Consider the following 22,905-nt stretch of genomic DNA (forward strand, 5'->3'; position numbering starts at 1 on the left):
AGGTGGGAGGGGGAGGGTCTGTTAAACTATATTTAGAGGGAAAAAACCCTATAAATTGCATCGCACACAGGGTGACGTAACAGTTCGCACCAGATGAGAAGTGAAAAAATGTGAATGACTTTGCAAATTAAGCAGCTCCTGAGAGACTAGAATGTTATTGAAACAAAACCCCTCAAAAGACCTGTTGTCCCTCCCACAGTGAATTCTGCAGCTAGAAGTTGGTAGGGTTTGGTTTTTTGGTTTTTTTTGAAGAGGTCTGCCTGGCAGAGAAATGGTTGTTTGGTATAGCCAACTTTCCCTTGTTGCCTTCAGTTACTCACATCCCTTTTAACTGCAGTTTTAAATCCAAATTTCCATCACTTAAACGTAGAAGCATTTTAAAAAACCAAATACCATCCAAATATGTACCATTTGGGCCAGGAGTGACGGATGAGACTGCTCAGTAACTTCTATATCACAGCATGGCCATACGTGCTAACACATCACCTTATGGCCCGGCAAATAGCTTTCAGAAACCAGAGTGCCACGAGATGTGCCCTGGTTCTTCCCACCGAATCCTCCCTGCATCACTCCCGGACATTTCCGTCTCCTTCTAGTCTTCCTTCTACCCTGAAGCCCACAGTACACATCAGCTCCTGCACAGAGAGGCTGTGGTTCTGCCCGGCATCTGGGTCTTTGAAAACCCAAACAAGCTGTGCAGAGGACAGACTGAGAGAATTAGGCTGCCAAGCCTGATCTCCCATTGCTGTTCCGCTGTGTCACTTCTTTGCCCGCTGCCCGCCCACTGCCCTGCCTGAGGGCTGCCCTTTCGGCACTATTGACCCGCGTAGGAGCCCCGAGCTGAGTCCAGAAGAAACTCCGCCCAACATGTGAGGACGGACATATCCTTCCTGGTCTCCGCTCATTCACACATTCAGAATCTCCTGTCCCTTCAAATACCAGCTTCTGAGGCCATGATGAGGGTTTGTTTTTTAATGATATCAAATAAACTGTCAGCAAAAGTGCTTTGAGTTCCAGAAGTGATGACACAATATTAGTTTCAAAAGAAGTCCTAGTGAGAGGAATGAAAAACGCAAGGCCGTTACCTTCTTTTCCATCTCCTAGTTCTGTTTCAAGACTTTTCTAGAAACTATACTTCTCAAGACAAGAGGCTGAAATGGATCCCACATTTGAATAATCAGAGACCTTTCCCTGAGGCTGGAGTATAGAAATGTTGCGTAGTCATCTGCCCCTTTGGATTTGGTGTAACTGTGAGAAGGTATCGTCCGGTGACGGAGCGGTGAGCCTAGGGAATGCAGGCAGCAAGATGAAAACCTCCTGGCCTGACTTCATGGAGATGTCAGAGTTTCTCACTGTCTACCTGAAAAGCAGCTGTAATGACATTTGACTTCTCTGAACCTTGTCTGGTGGGAATGCTGGAAGCTGTAACAGCAGGCAGGGTTTATTTTTCCTATTGCTTTCCATCCGTCTCCTTGCTGTTCTCTTCGTAAGAACGGATAACACCACGCAGGATCGTCACACCCTGCTGGGCGTGTTTCTGGAGCTGCCTAGCAGGCTGGGTAGCAGGCAAATACCAGAAATGCCAGCCACAATTGGTGGGGGTTTTCTGGAAAATCTATTTTCCAGGAGAACATAAGGAATATTAAACAATATTCTCTGCCACCTGCATTTTTTCTGGGTTTAGACTCCTCAGTTGGGGAGTGATATAGACTGTACGGGTTTTTCCTCTACTGAAAGTATCCTTGCATTGACTTTGTCTTAACTACACAGCTTGAGGAAAGCCAAAGATTATAACCTATGACGAGGTAGTGCAGCAGATGAGAATTGTGTTAGTCACTGTTTAGCCTTTGGGCTTAGGTGAGTCGAGAAGACAAGTTGTCACCGTGAAGGCCAAAACGTAGACATTTCAAGGACGCTCTGAACCTTAGATTGGAAGACAGAGTACCTCTGATGGTCCAGCTCCAAGATGAGCACAACATGGAGAAATATTTCCCCATATCATTGTAATTGTTGTATTTTCTGGTGATGAAGAAATAGTACCAAAAATCCTCAGGACCCTTCAGTTCTGTTAGTCAAAATTATTTCTATTTTTCCCCTTTTCCTTCCTTTAAAAATGAAGATTTTACTCTAACATCAAAATTGTGATCCTTTCTTACCAAGTTTCCAATTGAAGCCACATGGCTTGATTTTATATATATGCATAAAAAAAATTTTTTTTTGAGCTGGAACTGTTTTAGTGGTAAAGAAATAGGTTTTAACCAAAAAAAGATTATGTCCTTTTTCCATCTGGCTACCTTAGGCTAAGAGAAAAACAAAAGACTAATTTAAAAATCATGAAGTTTAATTTCCCTTGTAGCAAACTAGTAGACCTTTAGCATAAGTGTAATCAAACTGGAAACCACTAAGACCTTTACTTCATTCCTTCAGTTAAATATATTGGATACTTGTGTAACTGTTTCATATGCATAGACATTTGCAATAAAAATGGCAAATTATATAACTCAGGCAAGTGGAGATAGTGGAGCACGATGGAAAGATCACACGGCTGACTTCTGATAAAGGTCTCGGTGAATATTTATGATGACTGTACAAGGCTAGTTCCTGAATCAAGCTGACTTGAGTTCAAGGCAGCCCCGCTTAATGGTATGTGTGTCTTGGGCCATCACCTCACCGGAGTCTGTTTCTTCACCTGCTGTATATGTATGATTGTTGGGAAGACTAAATGAGATAATCCATGTAGAGTTTATTGCACGGTGTCTGGCACATAGTAACTGCTCTGTTGAATGGTAACTATCTTCAATAGTCCACTCAGCTCTCTGACCTTGGGTAAGCCCCTTTGTTCCTTTAACTCTTGGCTTCTCTATTTGTAAAACAAGAAATCTATACCCTACCTGCCTGTGGTATCGTTATGAGGACCAAAAGAGAGCATGTCTTGAAAAGCCTTATAAAAGTGAATAAATGGGGCATCTGGGTGGCTCAGTCGGTTGAGGTCCAACTTGGGCTCCGGTCATGATCTCACAGTTTGTGGATTTGAGCCTCGCATCGCACTTTGAGCTGACAGGGGGGGGATCCTGCTTTGGAGTCTGTCTCCCTCTCTCGCTGCCCCTCACCTGCTCATGTGCACTCTCTCTCTCTCTCAAAAAATTGAACTTAAAAAAAAAAATAGTAGTAAAATAAAAGTGAGTTGACAAGCCAGTTGGGAAAACTGAGCTGTACAGAGCATGACTCAATTGGGAAACATTACAAGGCGATGATGTGTAGTCAAGTGTTGGCCTGTGAAGACTGAATAGGCTCAGAGAAAGGCAGTTGTAGACATTCAGGGAAAGGAAAGAATATTGTGGCGTCATGTTGAGAGGCAGTCCAGACAGAGTAGGGGACCTTCAGCTTAGCCTTGAAAAGACAGGATGTGCCTGGGAGAAATGAATCCTCTTTCCATTGACAATTCCACTGGCTAATGTTTGCTGTGTGTCTCCTCTGGGGTTACAGGCCGAGCTCATTGGAAGCCTCACCCACAAGCTTGAGACCCTGCAGGAAGCGAAAGGGAGTCTGCTGATGGACATCAAGCTCAATAATGCCTTGGGGGAAGAGGTGGAGGCTTTGATCAGTGAGCTCTGCAAGCCGAATGAGTTTGACAAGTACAAGATGTTCATCGGGGACTTGGACAAGGTGGTAAACCTGCTGCTCTCCCTCTCAGGGCGCCTGGCCCGTGTGGAAAACGTCCTTAGCGGCCTCGGTGAAGATGCCAGTAATGAAGAAAGGGTAGGTGGACTAGCGATTTAGTTCAACGGCTTTTCCCTCTGAACCCACGCACATAGGTGCAATTGAACATGACCCCTTCTCTGGAGAAGATTATGATCTCTGGGGCAGGGAGGGCGGTCCAATGTATCCATTACCGGGAAACACCAAAGAAGTCATCTTGCATGCCAAGAGGTAATGCTGGCACTTCAGGCTCAGGGAATACTTAGGAAAGTAAAAACATAGGTACCAGAGTTTTCTTTCCTAACCTTCTTTTCCAGGAAAAGGAAGAGACAGAAGCATAGTGGGAGGGTGACATTAGAAAGGGAGAGAGGGACAAAAAGAAAAAAAAAAACTGCTGGGGCTGAGGAGAGTTCCCACGTGGGAATGTGGACTCAAGCTCCAGGGAATCTGTGAGCGAGGGTCTGCAGGCACTTGGGGACGATGTACCCAGGTGGCTCCACTGCGCCCTCTACTGGAAGAAAGAGGACAGGTAGTAACAGTGGTAGCAACACTGGATAACATTCAAGTCCTTTCCTCTTTGCCCAGCACTGGGCTTGCTGGATCCTCACAACAAGCCAGCAAGTGATAGAACCAGGATATGAGGGGTCCTGCTGCAGACCCCAAGTTTTATTCTCTATGATGAACATAATTCCAGAGCTGCATAGGATTCTTCACCTACTCATCAGTACAGCAACTATTTGCTGGGATGCACGAGGCTCGTGAATAAACAGACAGATCCCTGTCTTCAGGGACCCTATCAAGACAAATCAGACAATAAACATACCTGTAACTATTGTACATACATATTTATGCTAGAAGGTGATGAGCACTCTAGCCACTAAGAGACTCCTTTGCTTTCTGGCTCCTCCTATCTATAGCTCTTTCTTTCGGGGCTATCAGGGATTTCCCAGTTATTTCTCCTAATGTATTAACTTAAAAGGGAAGATGTCATTTTTTGAAGTAGAAAAAGTCTAGTTGGTATTCTGAATGTGCTTGGGCATCCAAAAACTTTCTGCATCTCCTCTCTCCTTCCGGTGAGTGCCCTCCTCATGCAAATGTGCTGAGTCTTTGCTTCCGCATCTAGAAATCGTCTAGAAGTGCCTGCCTCAAAAGTGTCATCCTTTCCTCCTTCCCTCCGCTCAGCAAACAAGCACCTACCAAATGTCTGGTGCTGCGCATTCTGGGGATGAACACCAGCCAAAACACAGGCCCCGCCCTCAAGGAACTCACCGTGTAGTGAGGAAAACCAGTATGGAAGCAGCAAGTGCATCCACAATGCTGCAGCACAGCAACGGACGCAGCCACGAAATGCTTCTCAGGTGGTGGGGGGAGGCCAGGAAAGACTTGGCACAGGTGACACTTGACCAGGGTATAGAAGAATTTCTTAATTCTACGTGGAGGGCTTCACCGTTTAGAAGCAATGTCATGGACAAAGTCAAGAACGACCATGGCATGTTCAAGAACCATACATGGTTGCTTGGTTTTTAAAAATCGTGAATTGCAGGAAATATTAAAAAAAGTGTACAGTCAGGAAATTGACAGGAAATAGAGGGCTCATTCAAAAGGGATAAACAATGTTCAGTGAAGGTGTGGGAAGGGGTGAGGAAGAAGGGATAATGAAGCTTCCCTGTCCCCCCAAGGTTAGCATCACTTGGAGGAGGAAGAGAGCCCTTATCAGAATTCTAACTGTGTCTGTCCTACAGCCCTGAGGCCATGGTGAGCAAATGTAGTCCCCACTACCTGGCAAGGAAGGAGCCAGGGATAGATGCCCCAGGCTCTTCCTCCTGCTCCCTCCCTCCTGCTCCCTCCCTCCAGTCTCCTGCCCATGACACCCATGGATCAAGCCCAGAGGGAGAGGACACCAGTTGATGCAGCCTTCACCATTCAGCTTCCTTAGGCCCAGGGCATGGCTGAGAAAAGTGGATCTAGAGGCACAAGCAGTATCCAGCACAGAAAATAGTCACAGAGACCTTGTGGGTCACACTTGACAGACTTAGGACTTTAGCCTGGAGGCCAGGAAGAGCCATAAACTAATTTCATCACCTAATTAGCCTGAAGAGTGGTGGGGCTTAGGCTAAGAGTCTACCAAGAAGGAGTTAGGCCATTCACTTAGGCAACTACCACAGGGGTACAGACTAGGGAGTGAGAGAATGAGTTTGAAATAGTAAGGCAAGCTGGATGAGAGGTAGGGCAGAGCGGAAGCTAACTTTAAGTTTCCTGTTTGGTTGCTGGGATGGATGCCACAGGTCTGTGAGAGAAGAAACAGTGAAGCAGTTTTCGTTAGGAGAAGAGGAGTTGTTCCAGAATGGAACTCCACTCAACGTTTAAATGTACACACACACCCTCGAATACAGATGTGTGCTTGCTCACATGCATAATACATCCATACTCGTTTTTATCACGATCAGTCTTCATTAAGAAACCCAGTATAATAGAAATTTGAAGGAAGAAGAAGTGGTTCAACAAATGCAAAATGTAGAATGGTCACCAGTGGGGCGAAGGGGAATATATGTAAGGCTTCAACTGAATTCTCTAGTTTTTGCTTTTAATCTGAAGCAAATATGATAAATGCCCCTGTTAAGAATTGGCATGGCTAATGATGGGCACACAGGTATTATTCTCTATTTCTCATGTTTAAAATACTTGCTAATTTTTTAAAGGTGAGAAAGAGGTTTTCACTTTTTCTTTACAGCATTTTGAAAGGTGTCTTCATTCAAATTCAGTCCCTAAAGGTATTTAAGGTGTTTTGTTTTTTTTTTTTTAATTCCAGTTAACATGCAGTTTAATGTTAGTTCCAGGTGTACAATATAGTGATTCAACACCTCCAAACATCATCCTGTGCTCGTCACAGGAAGTGCACTCCTGTATCCCCATCCTCTATTTAACCCGCCCACCACCCACCTCCCCAGTTTGCTCTCTATATTTAAGAGTCTCTTTTTTGGTTTGCCTCTTTCTCTTTTTTCCCTGTGCTCGTTTGCTTTGTTTCTTAAATTCCACATATGAACAAAATCATATGGTATTTGTCTTTCTCTGACATATTTCACTTAGCATCATACTCTCTAGCTTTGTCCATGTCATTGCAAATGGCAAGATTTCAGTCCTTTTGATGGCTAATACTCCATAGTATATATAGCACATCTTCCTTATCCATTCGTCTATTGATGGACACTTGTGCTGCTTCCATAATTTCGCTATCATAGATAACGCTGCTATAAACATTGGGGTGCATGTGTCCCTAAGGGCTTTTTTTTTTTCCAAATTTTTATTTAAATTCTAGTTAGTTAACATGCAGTATAATATTGGTTTCAGGAGAAGAATTTAGTGATTCATCACTTACATACAACACCCAGTGCTCCTCACAAGTTCCCTCCTTAATGCCCATCATCACCCATCTAGCCCATCCCCCACCCACCTCTCTCCATCAACGCTCAGTTTGTTCTCTATCATTAAGAATCTCTTATGGTTTGTTTCCCTCTGTTTTTCCCCCCTTCCCATATGTTCATCTGTATTGTCTCCTAAAACTCCACATGAGTGAAAACATATGGTATGTGTCTTTCTCTGATTGACCTATTCGCTTAGCATCATACACTCTAGCTGCATCCATGTCGTTGCAAATGGCAAGATTTCATTAAAGATTTTTAAGCAATCTCTACACCCAATATGGAGCTCTAACTCGTAACCCCGAGATCAAGAGTTACATACTCCACTGAGTGAGCCAGCCAGGCCCCTTACCTAAGGGTTTTTTGTTGTTGTTGTTGTTGTTGTTGTTGTTGTTTTAGATGTGTTTTTCTTATTAGGGGAAGGAAGCCATGAAAATGGAGATATTTGTAAGATAAACCTAAAACTTTGTACTTTCCCCCCTGGGCATTATTTTGTAAGATCTGACATGCTAGTTCAAGGGAAAATAAGGCACATGGCCTGTGAGCCTTTCATAAGCCTACATAGCCAATTTATACTGAAATAAAATTACAGATCTACCTTGTAATTAGATTTTCATTTTAATATTTCTCAATGACTTTGGCCTGAAAAATTTAAATGATTAAACATAAAAAAAATGATTCATTATATGTCAACATGATGAGTAAAAAGCCATGTTAAAGATTTCTATAAAGAAAATTAGCATGTGTAGGCTAACCCAATCTTACCATTGGGTTTGTGTAAGAAACGCTCAGAATATGAAACTACCATCATCGTTAAACAGAACTTCTCTCATAGTAGATTCAAAGGCGTAAAAATTGGTAACAGATTTCTTTCGATATGGAAAATCTGATGTTCCCATGGTTTGTGGATCAGAGCAGAGGTTCTCAAACTTCAGCTGTGGAACAATTGCCTGGAAGGCTTATTAAACCACAGATTTCTGGGCCCCAGCTCCCAAGCTGTGGATTCAGTAGATCAAACAGCCCCTGAAAATTGGCATTTCTAACAAGTTCCCAGGAGATGTGCCACTGCTGGTCCACACTTTGAGAACCGCTATCAATGTAAATACTTGTACTGTGAAGATTGGCCTTTCTTTCCCCCCTTTCAGTTAATTTTTTTTTAATGTTTATTTTTGAGAGAGAGAGAGAGAACAAGGGGGTGGGAAGGGGCAGACAGGGAGACACAGAATCGGAAGCAGGCTCCAGGCTCTGAGCTGTCAGCACAGAGCCAGATGTGGGGCTTGAACCCACAAACCGTGAGATCATGACCTGAGCCAAAGTTGGATGCTTAACTGAGCCACCCAGGTACACCATGCCCCCTTTAGTTTTTTATCATGATAAACTACATATAACCTAAAACTTGCCGCCTCAACCATTTTATTCAGTAGTGATGAGTATGTTCACATTGTTGTGCAACAGATCTCTAGAACTTTTTCTTCTTGTAAAATTGAAACTTCATATCCATTAAACGACTCCATACACCCCTTTCCCCCCAGCTCCTGGCAACCACCATTCTACTTTGTATCTCTATGTTTTTGATTACTCATATAGATATATGCAACCTCTAAATACTTCATGTGAGTGGAATCATTGATTGTCGTTTTAAATCTAGAAGCCTAGAGCTGAGCTTTTACCCCAGCCAGTTTAATGTAATCTCTCTTAAAGCTGCCACATAATTTGACAAGTTAGAGAAGTATATACATGCAACAGAAGGGTAATAAACTGATTTTCCAAAAAGTAAGCCTCCTTACTCTAGAGCAACAGTTGAAATACACTCTTGGAGATTTCACAGTCCTGTAAAAGGTGTTTTTGCAGTTTCCTTCCTTGCCCTTGCCCTCTGGTGATCTCTTGGTTTTGCCCTGGCAGAGCTCCCTCAACGAGAAGAGGAAGGTCCTGGCTGGGCAGCACGAGGATGCCCGGGAGCTCAAGGAGAACCTGGATCGGAGGGAGCGTGTAGTGTTGGACATCCTGGCCAACTACCTGTCAGAGGAGCAGCTCCAGGATTACCAGCATTTCGTGAAAATGAAGTCAACACTCCTCATTGAGCAGCGAAAGCTGGACGACAAGATCAAGCTAGGCCAGGAACAAGTCAAGTGTCTGCTGGAGAGCCTCCCGTCTGATTTCATTCCCAAGGCAGGGGCCTTGGTTCTGCCCCCAAACCTTGAGAGTGAAACGGCTCCTGTTGGGGGGTGTACTTTAAGTGGTATTTTTCCAACATTAACCTCCCCACTTTAACCTCTTCTAAAACACCCAACCAAAAGATCACCCTTTCTCTCAACACTATTTAATCTGAAAAATGTTTCAGTACAAACCACCATTTAAACTCTATGGGTTATTGGGGTTTTTCTGGATGAAAGGAAAACAAACAAACAAACTATCCAGGAAAAAGCCTGTTTCTTCCTTCTCACCCTACATGATTGATCTGAGAGCTTGAATGCTGCTGGGAACTTACTCCTTTCTATGATCACTTTCTAGTAGAAGGAAAATTAATGAAACTGTGAGAACTGATGGGAGGGCGTTCGATTTAGTTTTTAACAGGCTGAGGCAACTTAGATGAGTGTCACCCTCAGGAATGTATTCACAGTGGCCTTCCTTGCTTGTGGGTGGTATATCTTGACAACAGGTATAAGAACTCATTAATGAAGGGTCTGCAACATAAAGCCTTAAAGAGAAACACCCACAGAAGAAAACTGTAAAACCTTGAACATTGTCGTTATTTATATTTTTTAAAATGAGAAAGATCATTATGTTTGTGTGCTAACCACTTATTTGATTCTGTTTTGTGGTGGACATAGGCAGTTATGTTTGAGCTTTGTACTTTGTGAAAACCTTAATGAAATGAAGAATTCCAAAGATAATCACATTGAGCGTGGAGACTTTTTTCTTAAGCCCTTGGCTTGTCTGCCTGATTTGTACCTTTTTCGTTTGTGTGAGAATGGGTACGGGGGAATCCCAGTTTCTGCTGACAGTCATCGCTGCTTTACTTCCACAACCAACAGGAACACCACCTTCCCCGGGAAGGAGGTTTTGTGCCACATGGCTGTCACATCATTTCTTAGTGCTTCACGGCATGATTGCTGGGGCGGGGAGACAGAGCTAAATTTTACCAACAAGGACGACAGCTAATCTGTGTAAGAGGAAAGTCAGCAACCAAATCAATTCCACTGAAGTCATGCAGTGCTTCTGCAGGGGATTTGGGCTAAATGTAGCCTACATTAAGAGCTCTATTCTTAGGCTGTTTTAATGATGCTTTTGAAAAAGTTTTCCTAAATTCTTAAGCCTATCAACCACCATCAAAAACTGCCTCCTTAATATCCAAAGAGTGATTTTGCACTATCCATTTGGAATTTGGACGGGGCATCTGAAGACTGTGATTTTGCTTCAAAATTATGACTTTTTGGAGGGTACTCTAGAGCCCAAGTTATAAGTCTATTCAAATAGACCAGGAGGTGGCAGGAGGTGAGGACCAGCGGCCAGGCTGTGCTAATGGCTGCCGGAGATGGCCTAGTACGTTGAGCAGGTGGTGCAACCTAGGCTTTGATTTAGTTTTTTTTTGTTGTTTTCACATGTGCTTGACCCATGGCTGGTGGCCAGTTCTGCTCATTTGAGCTTCAAGTACTAGAGAGAATTGGGAGAATAAAATTTGTTCAAGAGACCAAATGCCCTCTTCCATCCTAGACATTTTAATTACTTAATGAAATGTATCTCCTGGTTTTAAGAACTTCAAAACTATAGTTTTGGTCCCCAATATAGATGTCTTTTGAAGAGCTTGGACGAACAGGCCACCCAGAAGTTTCTTGTGAGCCATCAACACCAAAGCCAAAGCTTTCCTTTTTTGGAGGCTATACGCTGACTCCATCAGTACAGTAAGAGAGCACCTCTGTTTCCCAGGAATGTCGTCAAAGCTTCTCTCTTACATCCAGAGTTCCCATTTCCCAGGGACTCCGTGGAACCTGTGACAGTGTTCAGCAGCCACACCTCCTGGTTCTTTTGAGGTAGAGAAATAGAGTGCGTCTGACATTTCCTCAGAGTTAGGCCAACACAGGAGCCCCAAATCAACTCGTTGGCAATTAGCTGTGTCTTGCTGATACTGAGTGGCTCCCTGTATTAGACCAGGTGGAAGCCAGCCAGTAAATGTCTTCAGCTGCTCTTAGTCAAATTCCTCAAGGGGATTCTAGGGGCTCCCAGTTCCTAACACTCTCCAAAATTATTCCTCTGAAGGATTTGACTGGATACACTTTGCACATTCAGTCTTTTTTCAGTCACTTTTCTGATCTATACATGTCAAAATAAGTGGCCTTCAGAGTAACAGATGCTTGTCATGACATAAACACCTGAAAGCATAGGACCTGCCAGGATATCACTCCCTCCTCTGCTACACTGAACTGCTGTCTGTTGTTACATGAAATGAGGGAGGTTTTACATGCAACTCTGAAAATGAATTCTCAGGTGGGTGTGATCCCTACTGTAGCAAAACTTGACCCTTGCTTGGTGAGAAGAGACCGCTAACTTCACCATTAACTTTCAAATACCTTTAGGCCCAACAGTAAGCCTGTTCTCTATCCCTTTCCTATTTTCCATTCTCTTCCACTATTAAAAACAATCCTCTACAGTGGAGGCCATCCTTTTTCCTCCCAGCAATATCCTCAGCCAAGATCATAAGCAAATCAGTTATAAGCATGTTGTTGGTCAAGACTTAAGGATGTTTGTTCAGTCGGTACTGTGGACGTGGTCATTTCTGAAATGCCATGTCCCGTCAGAAGTGGTGGATGTGAGGTGGCCTCACAATAATCCAAATGCTGATACTCGAGAAACCTGTGAAGTTCTAAGAAAGGACGAGGTCTTGTGACAACTGGGAGGTCTCCCAACTTCCTGGGCCACTTGAGAAGTTCTGAGCATGTTGCTACATGCTGGTTGACTCAGGGCTTTCTCCTGCTGTTTTGTTTCTTGTGGTGGCTGCTTAACCCCAAAGAATGCAGGGAGGTTCCATAGTGAAAGTGTCTGAGTTTTTCCAAGAGACACTGTAAAACCAAAACTTTTTCCTCCTCTCCAGGAGAACATTTTAGGTTCTGTTTTGCACAACTGATTTCCAAACTTGAAGATTAGCAAGCATGGGTCAACCCCTACAGAAGCTATCTGTTGAAGTGAGGGCCTTTGAGGCATACAAGAGAGAACCCAGCCTGCGACATCCCAGTTTTCCTATTATTCCACTGTTAATATCTGATCTAAAATCACTTCTGAGTGTAAAAGATCACAGTTGTTCCTAATATGAGCACTACCTTAAGTTTATATTTTATTCAAGCATCTTTTACCAAGATATTGGGTGTTTTGGGTTTTTTTCTGGATACTGGGAAAACATTGGCTTTTTATTCTTTTATTGTTCCAGATACCTTTAATTTTCCATGTTACTGGCTTTATTCTGTTGGGTTGAAATTATTTTTTGTTTCTTTAGAAGAGCACAAGTCTTATGCACCTTATTACTGGCAAGAAAAAGGGAGAACTTTCAGCCTTAAGTAACTTCTCCATCTCTGGCAAAGTATAAAATGATCAGACAAATGTGAAGGTGCTGTTCTACACAGAAATAGTATACTGGGGACAAGATATTCATTGTTGCCTTAACTCTGGGATGAAGAATGGGATAAAATGATAAAGACTGTTTTAAAATCAGAAAGGAACACATGAACGGTTTGGGTTTTTTTTTTAATTCTTATTTCTAAATAAAAACCTCACCTTTCTTCTGGAAGCTCAGTCAGACACCAGCTAATGCATGGTTTCTCAAAAATACCATGCATGAGAATCATGGGAGTGCTTGTTAAAAATGCCCATCGTTGGGGTGCCTGGGTGGCTCGGCTGGTTAAGCATCCAGCTTTGGCTCTGTTCATGATCTCACAGTTTGTGGGTTTGAGCCCCAAATCAGGCTCCGGGCTGACAGTGTGGAGCCTGCTTGGGATTCTCTTTCCTTCTGTCTCTGTCCCTCCCCTACTTGTGCTTTCTCTCTCAAAAATAAATAAACTTAAAAAAAAAATGCCCATTGTTGAGACACCACCAAGGGGGCTAGGAGTCTGCATCTCTAAGTTCCCTGGGTTATCCTGATATACTTCACTGTTTGAGGGCCACTGATACCAATCATTGTACAGTCTTTATTAATATCACAGAAAGACTAACATGAATTTATGTAATAACAACTCATTATGAGTTAATATTGTCCCATTTTTGTGCAATCCCCAGGTTATGATATGGGTGTTTTTCCCTGCTCACTTTCTCCCAGATCTGCTTTAAATTTGAACAAGCTAAGCACATCTTGAGGCTCAACTGCACTATTTTTCCTCAAAAGGAATCAACCTGTCACACAATGTCAGTAATCTGAAGTTCTGCCTTGAGATCTGCCCTAACCTGAAATCATGACTGACCTTTTCAGCGGGGACCTTACTTAGATTTCTGTTGCCCCATCCCAAGTCTCAGGTACACAGGAGTTAGAATTTCTCTCAGCATGGATTGGACAAGTCTAGCTTATGACACAAAAATGTCAAATTTCCAAACCCTAAAATCAGAATTAGGTAAGAAAAAAGCTGCAAATGAAGAAACTGGCTCATTTATTCCTACTTCATTCTATAAATTCCTCTCTAATATTCTATCAGTGGAAAAACAACTCTGTTTCTTGCTAAAACATCAGTAAAACCCCTTGACACAGCGGGTTGAACAGGGTAAGTTTAATATAAAGAATTACTTAATTCTGATGAGTGCCTATAGGATATAAGGAAATTTGATACCCTGAGCTAAGGGAGAGTACCTAAGGAAAGACAATCTGGGAAAGGGTCCCCTTCCCCAAGGCCTGGGTTCAGACCTCACTGGAGAACTTAGTGCACTCTCAGCAGAAGAATGTGTTGGTTTACCCAGGCCAGAGCTGGGGTGCAATCCCTGGGCAAGCAGGAAGCAACCCTCCAGAGCACAAGCTGGGTACAGTCTGTCAGCAGCCAATGGCAAGGATGTTCACAAGCAGTGGGGACCTGCGGGGGGGGGGGGGGGGGCAGCCTCTCAGTGGAAACCATCTGAGTCGCAGGTGATCTGCATGGTGGAGCAGGTGTTGGCAGAATCACCGAAGCAAAGCATGAATCCTTCAGGGAACAGGCTTCTCGTCCACAGGGCCGGGAGATGGCTATCGCCTGTTAAGGCTGCAAGGTCATCAAGACAATCCATGGTTGGGGCAGAACTCCATCAGATGTCCCATACACACACTACTCATTCACCAGCCAAATCAGCAGGACAGTCCTTTTCTTCCCTCCTGCTCCTCCAGTGCCCTCGGCTGAGAAAGCCTAACATCACAGTCACCGTAACGGAGATGGAAGCGATCTGTCCACTACTGCAGAACATACATTCAAGAGTAGACATGGAGCGAAGACGCAGTAAGGTGATAACTGACACAGATTTCTCCTTCTGGATTATCATCCTAGCGTCATCTTCTGGCACCATAAAGAATTCTGTAGTTGTTAATTCTTTAAGAACTACTTCCATGACAACAAAGAAAAACTAGTGACTTCAGACCTCTTGAAGGAGAAGGTATCAGAAGGAAAGCAAGTTCTCAAACGAGATTCCTACACCCATGTTCCTCAAAGTGCCTAGAGCAACAGATTTAGACTTAGGCCTATTTAGGAACAGACATAACTTCTGTATCTGTTCATCTCTGCCTTGTCTGCTTCCATGTCCCTCTACGTCTCCTGGTGTGTCCAGGGGGGTAAGCCTCTGTCTCTGCGTGTGCTTTGCTCCACCTCACCCTCTACACGTGTCATCGTCCTGCCCGTCCACTCCCAAAGGGAGTCCAATTATATCCTTTCTTTCTTTTTCTTTCTGGTGACTTACAAAGGATCAAGTGGGAATGAGTAAAGAACTAAAGCAAAGACCTGTGAGTAAAGTTAAAAACATGCATTTTTTTCATTTTCAAGAAAAAAAAAAATCCAAGCTAAAAAACAGATACCTAAAGGAACAGTTTGCAATATGTCTAAATGTGTATAAGAATGAAAGAGAGTAATGTCCCTTCTCTAATTAGAACAGAATACAGGATTTGACTATATTATGTGATAACAGGAGCTGAGTTGGTAAGAAGGAACAACCCAGCAAAGAGGGTTCAGAGCACTAGAATGGGAATTTAAAATACCAATCTTCCTTTCTGACACTTAAAAGAAAAAAAAAAAAAACAACACACAGATCCATGTGGTATCACATGGATTTATTAAAGGGCAAGAAGACAGTCTGATGTCCATCCAGGACTAGGATTCTGTGCCAACAGACAGGTAGAAAAGGAACTTCAGCTTAGGATAGAAACACATTTTCAAAGTTTACTCCAGAAGTTTCATAATGAAGTTAATAATAAACTCAGTTTAATAATGTATCACTGAACGTGTTTTGATGTTATTATGTAAAACTCCAAAGAAACTTCACCCTAATCAAGGAATAATTTTTTTAAGTTTATTTATTTTGAGAGAGACACGGACAGTGTGAGTGTGGGAGGGTGAGAGAGAGGAGACAGGGAATCCCAAGCAGGCTCCGCACTGCCAACACAGAGCCCAATGTAGGGCTTGAACCCATGAAATCGTGAGATCATGACCTGAGCCGAAACCAAGAGTCAGCTGCTCAACTGACTGAGCCACCCAGGTGCCCCCAAGGATAATCATATTAATCTGAGTTTAAAACCCTGAGCAGTCATATATTGTCGCGTTGAGAATGCAACTCCTCTTATTCCTCCATTTTTCCTTCTTTTAAAAATGGATTCCTTGACCTTTTCTACAAATCTTACTGAAGACTTGTTTTTGAATACATTTTGAAAATGATATAACAGGGTTTAAGAACAAATTGTAGGGTGCCTGGGTGACTCAGTCGGTTGAAAGTCTGGCTCTTGATTTCAGCTCAGGCCATGATCCCAGGGTGGCGGAATCAAGCCCCACGTTGGGCTCTGTGCTGAGCGTGGAGCCTGCTTGGGATTCTCTCACTTTCCCTCCGGCCCTCTCCCCTGCTCGTGTGCTCTTTCTCTCTCAAAAAAAAAAAAAAAAAAGTAAATAAAATAAAATAATAAGATAAAAAATAAAAATGTGCCTCCACAGGTAGATAAGAGAGTAGCATCTTTGAAGGGCACAGTGGGAAACGTGCATGCTCATTATCACTCTGGATACTTAAGTTTGCACACTGGCCCAGCTAATTTTGAAGATATAGGAGTTGCCTGCTAAGAAAAGTAGAACCACAGCTCTTCAGATCAAATTGATCAGAAGTCAGTGGGAGGTAGCTTACAAAAAGTCTTCTGTCCATAATGCATAAATGCAAATATGCATGACACATGAATACAAATCAGCAATAAAAACAATCCAAGTTTTTAAAGCTTGGCAAAAGAAGTAGACATTTCACAAAGGAAGATATACTGTTGGTCAAGAAGCACATGAAAAGGTGAGGAACATATTTAAATCATCAGAGAAATATAAATTCAAACCACAAAAGATTCCATTACCCACTCGCTAGAGTGACTGAAATCAAGTGTTGGTGGGTCTGTGGAGCAAATGAGGTTCTTATGCTTTGCCAGTGAGTGTGTAACACACTAGAAAACTGGTAGGTTTTTACAAAATTATACATATATTTACTCTACAGTGTAGCAACTCCCCTTTTTTTCTTTTTGAGAGAAAGGGTACAAGTGAGTGAGGGACAGAGAGAGAGAGAATCCTAGGAGAGGGGGAGAGGAAGAGGAGGAGAGGGAGAAAGGAAGAGGGGGAGGGGGGGAGAGGGGGAGAGGGAGAAGCAGGGCTCACACAAAGCAGGGCTCCAGCTCACTCGATGTGGGACCAGAACTCACTAATCATGAAATCATGACCTGAGCTGAAGTCAGATGTTTAATGACTGAGCCACCCAGGCGCCCCAGCAATTCCACTTTTAGATAATAACTCTAGAGAAATGAATATATCTCCATAAAAAGACTTGTAGAAGAATGTTAATAGAAGCTTGAATCAAATAGTCAAAAAACTCAAAACAGCTCAAATCTCTGTCAACAGGTTAACAAATTACCATTAGCAGTACATTAATACAGTGAAATAGTATTCATCAGTAAAAAACAACTATTGGGACGTCTGGGCAGCTCAGTCAGTTGAGCATCTGACACTTGATTTCTGCTGAGGCCATGATCTCACCGTTTATGGGATTGAGCCCTGCATTGGGTTCTGCGCTGACAGTGTGGAGCCCGCTTGGGATTCTCTCTCTTCTCTCTCTCTCTCTCTGCCCCTCCCATGCTTGAATGTGCATGCGTTCTCTCTCCCTCTCCCTCTCTTTCAAAATAAATAAACTTAAGGGGCACCTGGGTGGCTCAGTCGGTTAAGCATCCGACTTTGGCTCAGGTCATGATCTCGCAGTTCGTGGGTTCAAGCCCTGCATCAGGCTCTGTGCTGACAGCTCAGAGCCTGGAGCCTGCTTCAGATTCTGTCTCCCTCTCTCTCTCTGCCCCTTCCCCACTCGTGCCCTGTTTCTCTGTCTCTCAAAAATAAATATTAAAAAAATTTGTTTTAATAAAAATAAATAAATACAAAGTAAAAAACAACTATTGATATACATGTAACAACGTCAATGAAAACCATTACGTTAATTAATCAAAAGAAGTTACAAAAAGTTCGTACTGTATGATTCCACATATCAATTTCTAGAACTGGCAAAACTAATCTATAATGATAGAAACGAGAAAGTGGTTGCCTGGGAATGGGGGGAAGCTAATTGACTGAAATGGAATGCAAGAGAACCTTCTAGAATGATGGAAATAATCTGTTGTATCTTCCTTTCAGTGGTAGTTACATGAGTATATAAAAATTGTCAAAATTCATCAAAATGAACATTTAAGACCTATGTATTATATTGACTGTGGGTTATACCTCAACTTAAAAAAACAGTGGAGAAACAAGTGAGAAACTAAGGCAAATTAGTTATCTGTTATTGACTAAATGGGTAACTGGGTTTTATCCTTCATGCAGTTATTAGAGATCCTGAAGACAGACACTCCCAGGTATTTTTATCATAGCTAGGTGTAGTTTAAGCTGCTGTAACAAAGAGATTTTTAAAAAGAAATACAGAGTGTGGTTCAAGATGATGACATAGAGGCTTCAGGCTCACTTCCTCCCATGGACACACTGAACCATACCTACATATGGAACAATTCCCTTGGGGGGGGGGGGGCAGAAATCCAGAAACTAGCTGAACTACTCCTATACATCAGGTGAATGAGAAATGGCGGGGGTGGGGGACCCGTATCAGAACAGGTAGGAGAGGATAAGACACAATCTCACAAAACTCCACCCCAGGCATAACAACACACAAGCAGGAGGGAACCCACAACTCCCAGCTTTTCCTTGAGGAGTGAAAAGATTTGAACACATATCTGTCACCCCAACTTTTAAGATTTCCAACTGGGAGACAGCCCCCAAAACATCCAGCTCTGAAAGACAATGGGGCTTTCATACACAAGCCCCACAAGGGTATAGCAAACTAAGAAACTGTTCTTAATGGATTCACACAGACTCACTGCACCTATTTCCCCAGGACCCAGTGCAGGGGCAGCAGACCGAAAAACAGGTCTTTCTGTGAAAGAGGCCTATTTGCACATCTTAAAAGCTGTGGCCTGAAGTCCAGGTTGTAGGTTCGAGCCCCATATTGGGTGCAGAAATTACTTAAAAATAAAATCTTAAAAAAAAAAGTCAACAGATACATGAAAAGGTGCTCAACATCACGAATCATCAGGGAAACGCAAATCAAAATGACAATAAAGTACTACCTCACACCTGTTAGAATGTCTATTTATCAAAAAGACAAGAAAATAACAAGTGTTGGTGAGGATGTGGAAGAAAGAGAACCCTTGTGCACTGTTGGTGGGAATGTAAATTAGTACAATCACTATGGAAAATAATATGGAGGTTTCTCAAAAAGTTAAAAATAGAACTACCACATTATTCAGCAATTCTACTTCTGGGTATTTATGTGAAGTAAACAAAATCACTATCTCAAAAAGATATCAGCATTCCCATGTTCATGCAACATTACTTACAATAGCCAAGAGATGGAAACCACCCAAGTGTCCATCAATAGATGAGTGGGTGAATGAGGTGGGTGAAATGGGTGAACGTTTCCAGAAAATACAAACTTTCAGTTATAAGATAAATAGGTCCTAGGGATACAATGCAGAGGGTTGACTATAGTTAACAGGGCAACATTATGACTAGATTGCATTATGTATTCCAAAGTTGCTAGGAAAATAGATCTTAAGAGTTCTCATCACGAGACAAAAAATTACAACTCAACATGAAAAGAAAAAAAAAGCACACACACACACACACACACACACACACACACACACAATCCAGTTAAAAGAGGGCAGAAAACATGAATAGACATTTTTCCAAAGAAGACATACAGATGGCCAACAGACACATGAATAGACGCTAAACATCACTCATCAGGGAAATGCAAATCAAAATCACAATGAGATATCACCTCACACCTGTCAGAATGGCTAAAATCAAAAGCTCAAGAAACAACAAATGTTGGTAAGGATTTGGAGAAAAAGGAACACTCCTGCACTGTTGGTGGGAATGCAAACTGCTGCAGCCACTGTGGAAGATAGTATGGAGGTTCCTCAAAAAATTAAAAACAGAACCACCCTGCAATCCAGTAACTGCACTACTGGGTATTTACCCAAAGAATACAATAACACTAATTCAAAAGGATATATATAGCACTATGTTTATTGCAGCGTTATTTACAAGAGCCAAATTATGGAAGCAGCCCAGGTGTCCATCAATAGATGTACAGATAAAAAAGATGTAGTGTATATATACAATGGACTATTATTTGGCCGTAAAAAGAATGAAATCTTGTCATTTGCAACAATATGGATGGATCTAGACAGTATAATGCTAAATGAAACAAGACAGAGAAAGACAAATACCATATGATTTCACTCATATATGAAATTTAAAAAGCAAATGAACAAAGGGTAAAAAAAAGAGAGAAACCAAAAAAAGACTCTTAACTCTAGAGAACAAACAGATGGCTACCAGAGGTGGGAAGGGGGATGGGTGAAATAGGTGAAGGGGATTAAGAGCACATTTATCATGATGAACACTACTAATGTATGGAATTGGTAAATCACTACATTGTACACCCAAAATGAATATCACACTGTATGTTAACTACACTGGAATTAAAATAAAATAAAAATTAGGGACACCTGGGTGGCACAGTCTGTTAGGTGTCTCACTCTTGATTTCAGTTCAGGTCATGATCTCATGTTTCGTGGGTTCAAGCTCCACATTGGGGTCCTTGCTGACAGTGGGGAGCCTGCTTGGGATTCTCTCTCTCCCTCTCTCTCTGCCCTTCCCCTATTCTCTCTCTCAAATAAACTCAAAAAAAAAAGAAAAGAAAAGAAAAATTAAAAGAAAAAACCAGTGTTTTTAAAATAATATTTTTAACTGTATTTGAGTCAGCAAAATAATTAGAAATCTATATATAAAAGAGATAGAAAATTCTGCATAATTCTAAATTGTTAATGCCAGAAGTCTCCAGTAGAGAGAAAGAACTGTAATACTTACTGTGGTCTATACAGCTTTAAAATGTACTCAAAATATTCCTACTTTTAGGGGTGTCTGGGTGGCTCAGTCGGTTAAGCGTCCTACTTCAGCTCAGGTCATGATCTCGTGGTTCGTGAGTTTGAGCCCTGCGTCAGGCTCTGTGCTGACAGCTCCGAGCCTGGAGCCTGCTTCAGATTCTGTGTCTCCCTCTCTCTCTGCCCCTCCCCGACTCGTACTCTGTCTCTATCTCAAAAATAAATAAAATGTTTTTAAAAATATTCCCACTTTTAATTTTTTCATCTATTATTCTATTTGGATGCCTACATAGGGAAAGTGTGTAGAGCACAAATACCATGTAACTTAAGAATTATCTGTATTTTTATGTGATATAATAGCATTTTCAAACATTAGGTTCTACTCCTTCTTATTACTGAATGAATTAAGAACACAGTATGTGCTTGTGGCAGACATTCAGGGACTATCTTAGTCACTGCCTCCTTACAGTTTTCTGCCAGTTTGAGTGTCAATTTCCCATCACAGGACAGGGAATAAACACAGATCAGTTTCTGTCATTAATGATAATCCTTTTCTCATTGCTAGCAATTGGTTTAGACTGATCATAGGATCCAATTCTAGACAGATAAACAAAAGATGTATCTGACAAATTATTTCTGGAAAAGATTTCCTCAAAGATTTAAGAAACCATGCAGGGTGAAATGGAATCTTAATCTTTTTTTGGATACCTCCTTGTCTGGATGTAATGTCTCGTTATGTCTTTCAAAAATGAATTACAACTTAAGTTCAGGTAAGAAGGCTACTCCTGCCACTAGGGCTTCAGCAGGTGGTAGATACATGCTTCCAGAAGCAAAGCGTCATTGATGGCATCCAAACCTATGCCTGGCTTCTGATAACCATCATGACACCAGGAAGAAAGCTTAGAGCAGTTCCACACACCAGCCCACCAGAGACTATCAGCATCCTGCTTCCTTGGCTCCACCAGCTCCTGAAATGTTCTCAGTGCTGTCAAACTCTGCTGACACTGGTCTCATTCGCACCGTACTCCAAGACCTCCTTGAGCCAGGAAATTGCCTCTCCTGTCTCTGGATGGTCCATTCCATCCTCAGCACCGTGACAATCTGGCAGAAGTGCTAGATGAAATTCTGCTATCCTTTAGCTTTTCCTACAGAGTTCCTATCAGACTGAGATCAGCCAGACCCTGACCTCATCACAGCCCCCCAGGGCAATGGGGATCTTGGCAGATTCACTGCAAAGAGGTACAAATCTATTGTCAAGCACAAGACAGCTTTCTACTCCCTCTATCTTCCTGTACTGCTGCCATGTATGTGGCGTGCACGGACGAAGAGAAAGAACATGCCAATGCCAATAAGATCCTGAGATGGGGGAGTTCTTTCAGATTCAGGATGATTATCTTGATCTCTTTGGGGACCCAGTGTGACAGGCAAGATTGGCACTGACATCCAGGACAACAAATGCAGCTGGCTGATAGTTTAGTGTCCACAGCGGGCCTCTCCAGAACAGCACCGGGTCCTTCAGGAGAATTATGGCCGAGGATGTACCCCGGGTGAAGGCACTATATGAGGAGCTGAACCTGTCAGTTGTGTTCACACAGTGTGAAGACAGCTAAAGCCACCCTATGAGCCTCATCGGGCAGTAGGCCATGCCCCCACCTCTAGCCATCTTCCTGAGGCTAGCACACAAGATCTATAAGAGGAAAAAGTGACCTAGAGATTGTGAGGGTGGGAGAGGGAGGCTCTCAGTAAACTATCTAAACTTCAAAAAAAAAAAAAAAGAACCTGGTACCTGAATGTTGTTACTGAGCCACTGAACCAACCAGTCTTGTAGCCATTCTGCCTCTGGACTATTGTTTTTTTTTTGTAAAGGACACCTCTGGACTATTTCTTTTGTGAAGGACTAAATTTATCTTTAAGACAGTTGATTTAGGGTGCTCTGTTAGTAATAATGGAAGGTACAAATTTCAATTTTTGTAGGAGTTATGTAATTCAGGTGTAGACTTTAAGTAGATCATTTATTTTGATGTATTCATATAGAGATCTGTTTTCTGTACATTTTGACATACATAGTTTGAACATTATAAATCAGCAAGAAACACATGGGTACACTTTCTTAAATTGCTGTATCACTGACTTAAG

General features: G+C 42.3%; 1 protein-coding gene and 1 pseudogene across 1 annotated transcript; both read left to right on the plus strand.

The window, feature by feature from the left end:
• The first annotated feature begins 234 nt into the window (after positions 1–234).
• Positions 235–10,015, plus strand: LOC125917122 (protein Shroom3-like). The gene is made up of 2 exons (XM_049623388.1): positions 235–3,759; positions 9,021–10,015. The coding sequence occupies exons 1-2, from the start codon at positions 3,553–3,555 to the stop codon at positions 9,387–9,389; spliced, it is 576 nt and encodes a 191-aa protein (XP_049479345.1). The 5' UTR covers positions 235–3,552; the 3' UTR covers positions 9,390–10,015.
• Positions 10,016–14,541: 4,526 nt separating this feature from the next.
• LOC125917123 (farnesyl pyrophosphate synthase-like) lies at positions 14,542–22,475 on the plus strand (annotated as a pseudogene).
• The last annotated feature ends 430 nt before the right edge of the window (positions 22,476–22,905 follow it).

This window comes from Panthera uncia, unplaced genomic scaffold, assembly GCF_023721935.1.
Source record: "Panthera uncia isolate 11264 unplaced genomic scaffold, Puncia_PCG_1.0 HiC_scaffold_1506, whole genome shotgun sequence".
Taxonomy (NCBI): Eukaryota; Metazoa; Chordata; class Mammalia; order Carnivora; family Felidae; genus Panthera; species Panthera uncia.